At 35.7% G+C, this 13,480-nt stretch overlaps 1 protein-coding gene across 1 annotated transcript in view; it reads right to left on the reverse strand.

Moving 5' to 3' along the window:
* ADAM2 (ADAM metallopeptidase domain 2) overlaps positions 1-13,480 on the reverse strand; it is a 102,697-nt gene that overhangs the window by 35,179 nt on the left and 54,038 nt on the right. Inside the window, exons 11-14 of the mRNA XM_027530038.1 lie at positions 12,424-12,560; positions 7,991-8,171; positions 3,781-3,879; positions 3,475-3,670 (exon numbers count right to left, since the gene is read on the reverse strand). Coding sequence (XP_027385839.1) covers positions 3,475-3,670; positions 3,781-3,879; positions 7,991-8,171; positions 12,424-12,560 — 613 coding nt within the window. The remainder of the gene's footprint in view (positions 1-3,474; positions 3,671-3,780; positions 3,880-7,990; positions 8,172-12,423; positions 12,561-13,480) is intronic.

Here is a 13,480-nt window from a genome sequence, read left to right on the forward strand (position 1 = left end):
TGAAGGCAAAAGGAAAAGAGGGCAGTAGAGGATGAGATGGTTAGACAGCATCACCGACTCAGTGGACATGAATCTGAGCAAACCTCTGGAGATAGTGAAGGACAGGGACGCTGCAGTCCATGGGGCTGCAAAGATATGAAAGCAATATAGCGACTGAAAAACAACAAGAAAAAGAGCTCAGCTCAGTGGGAAAAAGAGCCTCACACCTAGGGAAATACTGAAATAATAGCAATATGACAGCAACACTGCAGCAGTTGAGGCAAACAAGAGCCTTCTGGGAATTTAAAAGGAAACTTTGGAGAACTAGATGATCATAAGGAATGTTGAAAAGCTCAAATACGCAACTGGATCTGAAAAGATGTACACATTCCAAGAACAATTCTAGGAAAGAGAAGTCCCCAGTCACTCCTCTGGATTATATTTAAGTTCTGAACTAGCAAGAAGTGAAAGCTATGCCTGTCTTGCAAACCACCTTGAAGCTTGAAACTGTCCCTTGGCATTGTGGATAGAAAATAAACAGTCAAAGCATTGAAGAGTATCTGACAGGTTTCAGCTTGGCACTAAATTGTGCTAATTAGGAGTTATCCCTGGGAAGCCTGACTTAAAAATAAAAAGAATTTGGGGAGATTAAAAGTTAAAAGAAAATTTAAAAAAATTAAAAGAAAAAGAAAAAACTAGCAAAGAGCTCAGTGGCTGCATGTAGTACAGAATACAGAACCTGAAAATTTAGTCCAGGAAAGTCACTAAACAAATAGTCAGTAAGACAATAAGAACAACAAAAACCCTTGGAGAAATCTGAATCAAAATTGTTAAAATATATTGTCTAAAATTTCTAAAAATTAAAAAGCTTTAAAAAATAATTTTACATGACATGCAAAAAAATGAAAGTATGCTACATACCTAGAAAAAAAAAAAGCCAATGGGAAATATCCTCACAGATCTCAAATTTTGAATCCAGTACACAAAGACTTAAAATAGCTATTACAGATATGTTAAAATTACCAGAGGAAACCATTTCTTAAAAACTAAATGGGAAATGCTAATATAGACTTTTAAATAAAAAAAAGGGAACCAAATAGAAATTCTGAACTGAAAACTATTTTAACTAAAATGAAAGACTTCACTACAGAAATTTTAAAATCAATAGATTTAATCTCGCAGGCTTTATTGACCTAAAGATAGACCAGTGGAGTTTATCCAGTATGAGGAAAGAAAGAAAATCAAATAATGAAAAGTAAAGAGAGCTTAATGGATCAGTGGGGCAACATCAAGCATATGAAATATTGGCACATAGGGATTCCAAAAATGAGGAAAAAATAGAAAAGGGTGGTGAAATATTTTAAGAAATGACTGAAAACTTTTCATATTTAATGATGTATCTATATCTATCTACATATTTACAAAAAGGTTTAAAAAAATACACATAGAATAATCGTAAAGAAATCCACAGATCAAGGTCAAACTGATTACACTCTTTATTAGGGACGAGGGAAGCCAGGTGACAGAATTTTGAAAGGAAAAGGCTAAAGATTCTATATTCAGCTAAACTCTCCTAAAAAAATTAGGAGAAATTGTAGCATTCCAAGACAAACACAATGAGAAACACCTTTAGCAAACCTTTCCAGTAAGATCTACTAAAGTGCATCCTTAAGGCTGAAATCAAAGGACAGGAGGAGGTAACTAGGATCCACATGAAGTAACACTTCATGCTAATATAGTCAACTATCAAATAAAGTAAAAGAAAATATAATAGGTAGTGCAAATATATTTATTGTTTGGACTTTCTTCTGTAGATTTTAAAAGACCATTGCATAAAAACAATTATTATAAAACTTTGTCATTTAGACTTAGGTGAAGATACTTGCCAGAAACAGAACATAAGCTAAGTTTTGGTTTACTGTTGAAATGAAATCAATATTAATTGAATGTCTTAAGATAGTAATTGTAACACCCAAGCAAACCATTCAGAAATAACTAAATACATACAGTAAAATAAATCACAGAGAGATTGAACTATTACACTAGAAAATCTCTATTCAACACAGATGTTATTGAGGAACAGAAGGTAAAATAAAATATTGAAAACACATAGTAAAATAGCAATTGGAACTGCTACCTTATATGAGTAAGCACTGCAATCAAAAAGAAGCGATTGGCAGAATAAATCACAAAACATGATGCAACTATATGAAGGTTGGAACAGTCAGGCAGATTGGGCAAGACAGAGATCGCCTAAGTACAACCAGGCAATTCTATGAGCCAAGGCTGTTTTATTCTGGATTCACCTTGTTATCTTGGGTGTGACCCTTGTACTGATTCAGAACCTTGCAGTATTTATCTTCTCTTCACTGAAAGCTTGCTAGGGATAAATACATACTCTTTAGTCCTCAGAATAGCTTCCTAGCCTACCAACAAAGGCACTTCTAAATGTAGCAAAATCTTCTAGAGGAAGACTAAGAACTTTTAAGGGAAAATTCCTCTACCATTTGGTCTTTGATCATCTTGTGGCTGTACAAAAATTCATAATGCCTTTCTAATTTTTTAAATTGAATTCACCAAGTTTCTGAGCAGCTGCCGAGTTCCAAGGATGAGGATACCTCAAAGAAAAATAGTCTATGATTTTGACAGCTCCCTCTCCTTAAATTCCAACTGCTAAAACTTTTCTATTTGATCTCTTTTTTTGTTTTCCTTGAAGATCTCTGCTAAGCCAAGACTGATCTTCAACATTCAGAAGCTGCATATGGCCGTAGGAACATAAATAGCTGTCAGTTGTTCCCTAAGATAGGCAAAGTTTCTCTGCTATAGAGATTTTTAAATTTGTTGTCATTGGTTTCACTATATTCTACAGCCTTTAAAAATATATCATTAATGCAACATGCCTTGATTTTTCTAGTCATTTTCTTGTAATTGCTTCTGTCACTACTTGATATACTCTTTCTCTCAATTTAATACTGAACCCAGGATTTATATTTAATGTAACTTATAAGTATGTAAATATAAATAACCAGCCTTACTATTTGTTTTCACATCCTATGTTATTTAGTTTACTCTGTTCTTGCCTTCTTTTGGGTTAATCAAATATGTTAAATGCTTTTGTTGTTCTCCTCTTTATTAGTTTTTAGTTTTTAATTACTATATTATTTTTCTTGTATTTATCTTAGATTACAAAACAAATATTTGAGTTATATCAATACTTATTTATTCTGGATGCTGCATTTTATTGAAGTGACTGAGTTTTATTTCATTTATTTTTCCTGGGGATGTTATCTTTTTCTATTTTTATTCTCCTAGAGTTTAACATTATTTTTGACATTTTATTTATTTTATTTTAAAAATTAATTTAAGTATTTTTGACATTTTAATTGCTTCATTTCATAATATCCTTTGTCCTTTCTAATATATACATGTAAAGATAGGTATATTAGTCAGTTTCCAGAAAAATACATATACAGGCAGTCAAATTAAAATAAATACCTTCACCAAATATGTCAAAACATTGTTTTATCCCATCCACACATATTCCACTGATACAGAGCCATTGATTCTGTCCACACGGATGCCCATCCTGAACATACACATCTTCTTGACATGCTGCTGATGAACCATTGCAATATTCATGGAGATCACATTCATCAGTGGAACCCCTACATATGTGTCCTTTTGGTATAAACTGGTGGGATGAGTTAAACAATATTGAGTAAAGCAGAATGTGAGCATTTAAATATTATAAAAAATGATAGCTTTACTAATATAGGTAATAAAATGTTTAAAGACTCTTACAGCACAAGATTCACAACACAGTCCAGTATCACAAGCTGACCCAGGCTGGAATCTACACGTGTCAGCGACACAGCACGTATCTGGCAGGGCGTCACAAGCCTGAAAGGCAAATCAAATGCTCTGAAATATCTTCCAACTTTACATTAAACAGATATTTAACAAGGACAGCATATTACATAATATATAGACAGATGCTTAACTTAAATGTTGGCAAATGGAAAAATATAAAGCCACTTATTCATTAATTTATTTAACATTTATTCATTACCTAATGTGCTAAACCAAGTGTTCTGTATATCACTAAGCTTGACTATTTTGGTAGTAGGATTTTCTGAGGTCCTGGAGTCCACCAAAGCCAAGACATCAATACCCACAAGTTTATTTCGGGAGGAGGGAGAGAAAATTGGAAGATGGGATTGACACATACACTACTATTTATAAAATAGATAACTAATAAGGACCTACTGAATAGCACAGGGAACTCTATTCAATACTCTCTAATGGCCTATGTGGGAACAAAATCTAAAGAAGAGTGGATATATAGTCAAGGCTATGGTTTTTCCAGTAGTCATGTATGGATGTGAGAGTTGGACTGTAAAGAAAGCTGAGAGCCGAAGACGGAGAAGGCAATGGCACCCTACTCCAGTACTCTTGCCTGGAAAATCCCATGGACGGAGGAGCCTGGTAGGCTGCAGTCCATGGGGTCGCTAAGAGTCGGACACGACTGAGCGACTTCACTTTCACTTTTCACTTTCATGCATTGGAGAAGGAAATGGCAACCCACTCCAGTGTTCTTGCCTGGAGAATGAATCCCAGGGACGGGGGAGCCTGGCGGGCTGCCGTCTATGGGGTCGCACAGAGTCGGACACGACTGAAGTGACTTAGCAGAGAGCCGAAGAAGTGATGCCTTTGAACTGTGGTGTTGGATAAGACTCTTGAGAGTCCCTTGGACTGTAAGGAGATCCAACCAGTCTATCCTAAATGAGATCAGTCCTGGGTGTTCATTGGAAGGTCTGATGTTGAAGCTTAAACTCTAATACTTTGGCCACCTGATACGAAGAGCTGACTCATTGGAAAAGACCCTGATGCTGGGAAAGATTGAGGGCAGGAGGAGAATGGGACGATAGAGGATGAGATGGCTGGATGGCATCACTGACTCAATGGACATGGGTTTGGGTGGGCTCTGGGAGTTGGTGTTGGACAGGGAGGCCTGGTGTGCTGTAGCTCATGGGGTCTCAAAGAGTTGGACACGACTGAGCGACTGAACTGAACAACTGTGCTGATTTACTGTACAGCAGAAATGAACACAACACTATAAATCAGCTATACACTATCAACTTTTTTTAATTAAAAAAGTAAAATAAAATTAAAAAGCTAAGAAATTGAGATTTTTGGCTCTTATAACAAAGTTATTTCACAAGATGTGAAATAAACATAAGTTATGATTTTAAAAGTTGATTAGTTCTTAGTCAATTTTTATGAATCTACTGTATTTTGATGTCTTTACCTTTTAAAGGATATTCAAAGTTTGCTTATAATTATCTAAAGATGAAGAGATACAAAATGATATTTCTGAACTTAGTTGAAATCATCACCTTTAATCGTTCATCCATATGTATTACAGTCTTGTTTTATGTTATAATTCATCTGTAACCTGTAACTGGTGGTTCTGTGTTTTAAAATTCCATTTTTAGAGTTAATAAAAAGCAACTGATAGGAAATAAGGATGGAGAGAGAGAAGACAGACACACAGGCGCGCGCACACACACACACACACACACACACACACACACACGCACATTTTTAAATACCTGGGGATTTGAAATAGAGTTAATTGGGCAAACATTTTCAATAAGTTACAAAAAATAAATCATGGATTTTAGTAGTCTTATATGGGTTATGGCATGCTACTTCCTAGGGCACACAAAGTTTGCAGTATTTTCCAGAACTATTTTGCCTAATTAATGTCATTCCTATCTCTATGAGATTCCAGAGGGTAAAATTTTCTCAGGCAAGAATACTGGAGTGGGTTGCCATTTCCTTCTTCAGGGGATCTTCCTGATCCAGGGATCCAACCTGCATCTGTTGCATTGGCAGGTGGGTTCTTTACCACTGTGCCACCTGGGAAGCCCCAGGAAAACTGGACAGATGCATGTAAACCAATGAAGTCAGACCACTCCTCCACACCATACACAAAAAGAAACTTAAAATGGCTTACATAAAAGACATATCATAAATCTCCTAGAAGAGAACATAGGCAAAAAATTCTCTGGCATAAATCATAGCCATGTTAGGTCAGTCTCCCAAGGCAATAGAGATAAAAGCAAAAATAAATAAATGGGACCTAATCAAACTTCCAAGTTTTTGCACCACAAAGGAAACAAACTAAGTCAAAAGACAACTAGCAGACTGCGAGGAAACATTTACAAATGATGCAACTGACAAGAGCTTAATTTCAAACTGCTTGTACAACTCAACAACAGAAAACCAATAAACCCAGTTGAAAAATGGGCAGGAGACATAAATAGACATTTCCCCAAAGAAGACATACAGATGGCCAATAGACACATGAAAAGATACTCAACATCATTAGTTATTAGAGAAATGCAAATCAACACTATAGTGTGATATTACCTGACACGTTCAGAAAGGCCATCATTAAAAAAACCAAAACTCTATAAAGAACATGCTGAAGAGGGTTTGGAGAAAAAGGAACCCTTCCACATTGTTGGTGGGATTGTAAGTTAGTGCAGCCACTACAGAAAACATCATAAAGATTCCTGAAAAACTGAAAATATAGTTGCTCTATGATCCAGCATTCCCACTTCTGAACACATATCTGGAAAAACTATCATTTAAAATTAAAACTATCACTAAACTATCATTTAAATATATCATGAATTCCTATATTCACAGCAGTGCTATTCACAGTAGCCAAGACATGGAAACCACCTAAATGTCCATCAACAGATGCACGGATAAAGACCATGTGGTACATATACACATGAAATACTACTCAGTCATAAAAAGTAATGAAATAATGCCATTTACAGCAACATGTTTCGACCTAGAGATTATCATACCAAATGAAGTAAGTCAGAAAGGGAAAGGAAAATGCCATGTGATATCACTTATATGTGGAATCTAAAATATTACACAAATGAACTGATCTATGAAACTGAAAGAGACACACAGAACAGAGGACAAGGGGTGTGGTTGCCAAGGGTTCTGGGTGGAGGAGGAATGAGTTTGGAGTTTGCGTTAGCAGATACAAACTATTACCTTATAGAATGGATAAATAATGAGGTCCATGGGTCTCCTGCATTACAGGCAGACTTTACTATCTGAGCCACCAGGGAAGCCCCATTGTATAGCATAGGTAACTAGATTCAGTACCCTATAATAAACTATAATGGAAAAGAATATAATAAAGAATGCATTTACATACACACATATATAAAATGAATAACTGTGCTGTACAACAGTAGTTAACACAACACTGTAAATCAGATATACTTCAACAGTTGTTTTCATAAAGAGTTTTATGTTTAGAAACTGTAATTTGCAGCTCCACAAGCCAATCATGTTATTGTTTTAGTTGCTAAGTCATGTCTGACTCTGCGACCCCTGGCCTCCAGGCTCCTCTGCCCACAGGATTTCCCAGGCAAGAATACTGGCATGGGTTGCCATTTCCTTCTCCACGGGATCTTCCCAATCCACTGATCTCACCCGGGACTCCTGCCATGTCTCTCCTGCATTGCAGATGGATTCTCTACAACTGAACCACCAGGGAAGCCCAAATAATATATATATACATATACATATACATATATATATATATAAATATAACTTTGCTGTACAACAGAAGTTAACACAACATTGTAAATCAGCTATACTGCAATAAAAATAAAACTTTTTACAAAAAAAAAATACTAAGGAAGTGTATACACAAGAGGGGAAGCATAAACCTTGGTCAATTCAGCTGAAGGATTAAGACCCTGAAAATCATCAGTATGAATAATCTACAAACTGCTGAATTCACATATAAAAATATATGTGTAGTCATTAATTTAATATAATCCTAATATGCATTCTTAAGGCCTTTGCTAAAAAGCAAGTTTGATAAATTAGGTGAAATAGCAGTATTATACTATAAAATTAATACTTTTTGGTGTAATTCTGGTATATAGTTTTCCAAATTTGTACCAACCTTCTTATTGCCACAGTCACATTGTTCTCCCTCTTCAACTTTTCCATTACCACAAACTGCACTTTTGTATGTTGGATCTAAACGTGGCTGGTTTTGAAGACACTGGGACTTTGGCTTTGAAATAAAACGTAAAAAATCTTCCACGCTGCAGTTACTAAACAACTTCACACCACTGGAATGACTAAAAACACATCGACATTACATTTTTATGTAACCATTGCTTCCTGAAAATTGCTTAGCCTCAGAATACAAGTCTATAATTTAACAATAAATATAGCTAATATAAAATTACTGAATTTTAAGGTAATGGGCTCAAACCTTAGTTATGTGGATTATTACTCAAAAATGTTATTCACATGAGTATCATGAAAAAAATTAGAGAATTTTGGACAAACTGCCAATGTTTTTATTTTTTTGTGGTTGCTCCCAGGTGGAACATACTCTTTTAGTCATAATAACCACAAATAAGAGATACATTATTATATTGACAACAATTCAGATAACTTCTATCTAAATGCTAGAAAACAAAAGGAGAAAAGTTGATAGAACTTGAATATTACTGAGAAGCAGGCAGTGCAAGATGTTTATTTTGTGTGAACTGGCCTATAAGTACACTTTCTGACAATGAAAGCAATGTTGTCATTAGAAAGAGATGGCCAATCATAATTATACCCAACTGGATAATTTATTTGCAGCTGGAACCTTTCACAGATTAGCTGGATGTTCTCATTCTCCTGTCTCCCATTTTTCCTTGATAATAGAACTTCTGATTTTCAGCTGAATACATGACTTCCCTGTATGATACCTACATTTCCCTTTTGTAAACCATAGGAGCAGATCACTGGCCTTAAAATGAAACCATGAATTTAAGTTACATGAAGTAATGTTTACAGCCATGCTTTTTATCTGCACCTTTACTGTACTGGCAAGAGGCCTCAGTCCCTGGCCATATGGCTCTCTATAGAAAGTTACTCGAGGGTCCTCATGGTACTGCACCTACCTCCAACCCGAGTGCCTGATCAAAGAGAGAATACAGAGAAATTTGCAAACTTTCTAATTATATAATCTTGAAAGTCACACACCATCATTTCTACCAATTTCTATTTGACGAAATCAAGTCACCAAATCCAACCCACGTTCAATAGAGGGAAATCAAAGTCTATACGTGTATACCTGTGGCAGATTCATGTTGATGTATGGCAAAACCAATGCAATATTGTAAAGTAATCAACCTCCAATTAAAATAAATAAATTTATTAAAAAAATAAAACGTTCATGTTAAAGTGTCTCTGAAAAAAAAAGATGAATACATTTTGAAAATGTACAACAATGTAATTGCAATTAACAGAACAACATTTTACACTTGAAATGTGGTAAGACAGTAGAATTTAATTATTTTCAACATGAAGAAAAAAGAAAATTATAAGACATGAAGTAATTGACATGCTAATTATCTTGATTGTGATTATAAAAAAATAAAGAAACGAAATTCCTAGTTCCTAAAATTTCAAAGAAAGTCAAAATTCTCAGGCATATCATGTAGCACATCTGAGCTGCTGGAGACATAGACTGTATAAGCCATGGACTATTGATTGGAAGTCCCCAGAAAAATTACAGTCTTTTAAAAAACATCAGTGTGTGACATGTATTTTCTATGGATTATAGAAACAAAATAACACGTTAAACTCCTTAGGTTTTGCTATTTAATAAGCCACATTTTAAGGTTAAGACTGAGTACAACTGCCTCAGAAAGGCATGTGTTCAACCAGGATAGGACTCAGTTCTATGTAAATCACTGAATGTGATTTTGCCAAAAGTCATTAAACACCAGTAATTCTAGGACATGTTTCCCATCAATTTAAAGACTACCAACAAATCTTTTTCAAATACGCTATTTACTCAGATTTTCCTTTAAATAGTGATAGATTTTTCACATCAATTTTTTGCCAGTCAATAATGATCAAAATGGTCATGTACAGATGTGAGAGTTGGACTATAAAGAAAGCTTTTGAACTGTGTGAGGTGTTGGAGAAGACTTTTGAAAGTCCCTTGGACTGCAAGGAGAGCAAACCAATCAATCCTAAAGGAAACCAGTCCTGAATATTCATTGGATTGACTGATGCTAAAGCTGAAGCTCCAATACTTTGGCCACCTGATGCAAAGAACTGACTCATTTGAAAAGACCCTAATTCTGGGAAAGATTGAAGGCAGAAGGAGAAGGGGATGACAGAGGATGAGATGGTTGGATGGGATCACCAATGCTATGGACATGAGTTTGAGTAAGCTCCGGGAGTTGGTGATAGACAAGGAAGCCTGGCGTGCTGCAGTTCCTGGGGTGGCAGAGTCAGACATGACTGAGCAACTGAATTGATCAAAATGTCTGTGTCCTCCAAAATTTCACAATCATGCTATTAAAATGATGCAATACATTGAAAGATAAGATTAACAAACGTTTTTTTGCAAGATTGTAATTTTTCAAGTTAAGCTTTTAAAAAAAGCTTTCCACAGATGCATGGTTTCTATATGTGTATTAATAACTTCACCAATTTTATACAGGCCATCATTTTATATTTTAAGTAAAATATCTATTTTTTCCTATCTACACAAGAATCAAAGTTCTATTATGTCAAAAAATTAATGAAAAAATTTCAATACTCATTACTACTGCAAATTAAAGTTTGTTTGTTGATTAAGTTGTTTTGGGAGAGAAACTGGAAGGTGAAAAAAGGCAAAATATTTGAGATAATATAGAAGAAATTAAATGTATTGTTAAATAAAATGATGTACTGTTGGGTTTACAGTCCAAGAAAAAAAGGATAAAAGTCTGGCTTCAGTCACTGATTGGATGATGGTTTCCCTAAGTCTCCTGACTATTTGGTCCTAACTCTATAAAATCTCATAGCATATTCTAAGAATATTGAGGATAATAACAAAGAATTCACTAGGCCTTTGAGGCACATTAAGTACTGCAAAGGGCCTTCTCTAGTGACAAAGAAAAAGCCAAACCTGTGTCTTCTGCATTGCAGGTGGATTCTCTACCACTGAGCTTCCAGAGAAGCCCCTGCTTATATTATCCATCAGTTTTTTGTAGGTTGTCCACTTTTTTCCATTTAAGCCCCTAGCATATTCAGTTCAGTTCAGTTCAGTCGCTCAGTCGTGTCCGACTCTTTGCGACCCCATGAATTGCAGCACGCCAGGCCTCCCTGTCCATCACCAACTCCCGGAGTTCACGCAGACTCACGTCCATTGAGTCAGTGATGCCATCCAGCCATCTCATCCTCTGTCATCCCCTTCTCCTCCTGCCCCCAATCCCTCCCAGCACCAGAGTCTTTTCCAATGAGTCAACTCTTCACATGAGGTGGTCAAAGTATTGGAGTTTCAGTTTTAGCATCAGTCCTTCCAATGAACACCCAGGCTAGCATATTAATCATAGTTAAACTCTCAGTCTATAATTGCAAAATCTTTGCCATATCTGAACCAAGTTCTCATGCCTGCTTTTTCTCATGCTTTCTCATGCTCTGCTTTTCCTTGACCTTAGTTTGACTTGTAGCTTCGTGTTGAAAGCTGGACTTGTGGTAGATGTCAGAGGCTTCAGATTCTTCAGGTGTCTTCTGTTGTCTCCCTATTGTCTATGGGTTTTCCCAGTAACTCTATCTAAAATGGAGTCTGTGCTGGCAGCTCTCATGGTGTAATGTATGGCTTTTCTACCAAAGCCCTGTGCACGTGGTGGTGAGGTGCTGAAAAGCATCTTTGACATCAGTAGATGTCAAAATTTCAGGCTGAGCTAGGTAGAATGAAGAAGATTCGTGTTAAAAGGCCTTACTAAGTCATTCTTGTATAATCACGTCTGTATTTGGCTTATCAAATCATGCATTAAGCTATAAAATCATGCAAGTAACAAAGTGATGAATGTAAAGTGTGACCTACCTCTACATTTATCATTTTGTTACTTGCTTGATTTTATAGATTAATTCATAATTTGATAAGCCAGAAATGGTAAGTAGGTCACAGAGGGGGCTTCCCTGGTAGCTCAGACGGTAAAGAATCCGCCCGCAATGCGGGAGAGCTGGGTTCAGTCTGAGGGTTGGGAAGATGCCCTGGAGGAGGGCATAGAAACCCACTCCAGTATTCCTGCCTGGAGAATCCCCATGGACAGAGCAGCCTGGTGGGGTCCATGGGGTCACAAAGAGACGGACATGACTGACTAAGCACATAGGTCACATGTGAGAAAGTGTGACATTAGATTACAAGAAATACTGAGAGATGCATGCAGCAGGGGCATTGGATTATATATTTTGATTTGGGATCAGTGACCACAATTTATATTTGACTATTAATAATTATTTTGATAGCAGAGATTTCATAAACAAAATATACAAAGCTTGTTTCACATAAACTATGCATGTAAAGCATATAAAAATGAAGCATCTTACACAGCTGCTGGGTTCATTATGCAGACGTCTCCTGGGCAATGGCATTTGTTAATGTCATCATAAGGTATTCCCATACTAAGGCTCAATAATTGAGCTATTATAACAGCAAGTGATTCCAGGCTTATGGTGCTGGAGTGCTGGGAAAAAAAAAACACACACTTATACATTCACATATATGAAGTATAATTATTAGAAATAGTCACATGATGAAATGCAATTGAGACATCAAATATGTCAATCACAGAAGGTATCATTATCAATATAAGGGAAAATATAAAAAGCAAAATGTGAAATTTTACCAAAATGCAGATGTATAGTTCATTTGTTGGCATCAGGCCAAGAAAATATTTGTAGCAATAACTTGTTATTCATATATAACAATAGTGCAATGTTTTACTTTTAAAAGAAAGTCAAAAAAGACACCTACTTATATACACACAGTGCCAGTAATAAATGAATAGTGTTCATTTATAATTTAATTATTAAGAGATAATATTTTATATGATGTTTCACACATTTTCAAATATCATAAATTAACCCTTATATTAATTTAGATTATGGTAATAATGAGTCCTGCTTTTTCTTGCTTTTTTTCCTTTTTTTTTTATAAAAGAATAGCAAGTAAAAGCAGAAAAAAAAGAAAGAGTCATTTTTACCATAGTCTAAATTAGCAAGAGAATTTCAGAAAAACATCTGCTTTTGCTTTACTGACTACACCAAAGCATTTGACTGTGTGGATCACAACAAACTGTGGAAAATTCTTAAAGAGGTGGGAATACCAGACTACCTGACTTGCCTTCTGAGAAATCTGTATGCAGGTCAAGAAGCAACAGTTAGAAATGGACATGGAACAACAGACTGGTTTCAAATTGGGAAAGGAGTACGTCAAGGCTGTATATTGTCACCCTGTTTATTTAACTCATATACAGAGTACATCATGTGAAATGCTGGGCTGGATGAAGCACAAGCTGGAATCAAGATTGCCGGGAGAAATATCAATAACCTTAGATACACAGATGACACCACCCTTATGGCAGAAAGCAAAGAAGAGCCTCTT

This window comes from Bos indicus x Bos taurus, chromosome 27, assembly GCF_003369695.1.
Source record: "Bos indicus x Bos taurus breed Angus x Brahman F1 hybrid chromosome 27, Bos_hybrid_MaternalHap_v2.0, whole genome shotgun sequence".
Lineage (NCBI taxonomy): Eukaryota > Metazoa > Chordata > Mammalia > Artiodactyla > Bovidae > Bos > Bos indicus x Bos taurus.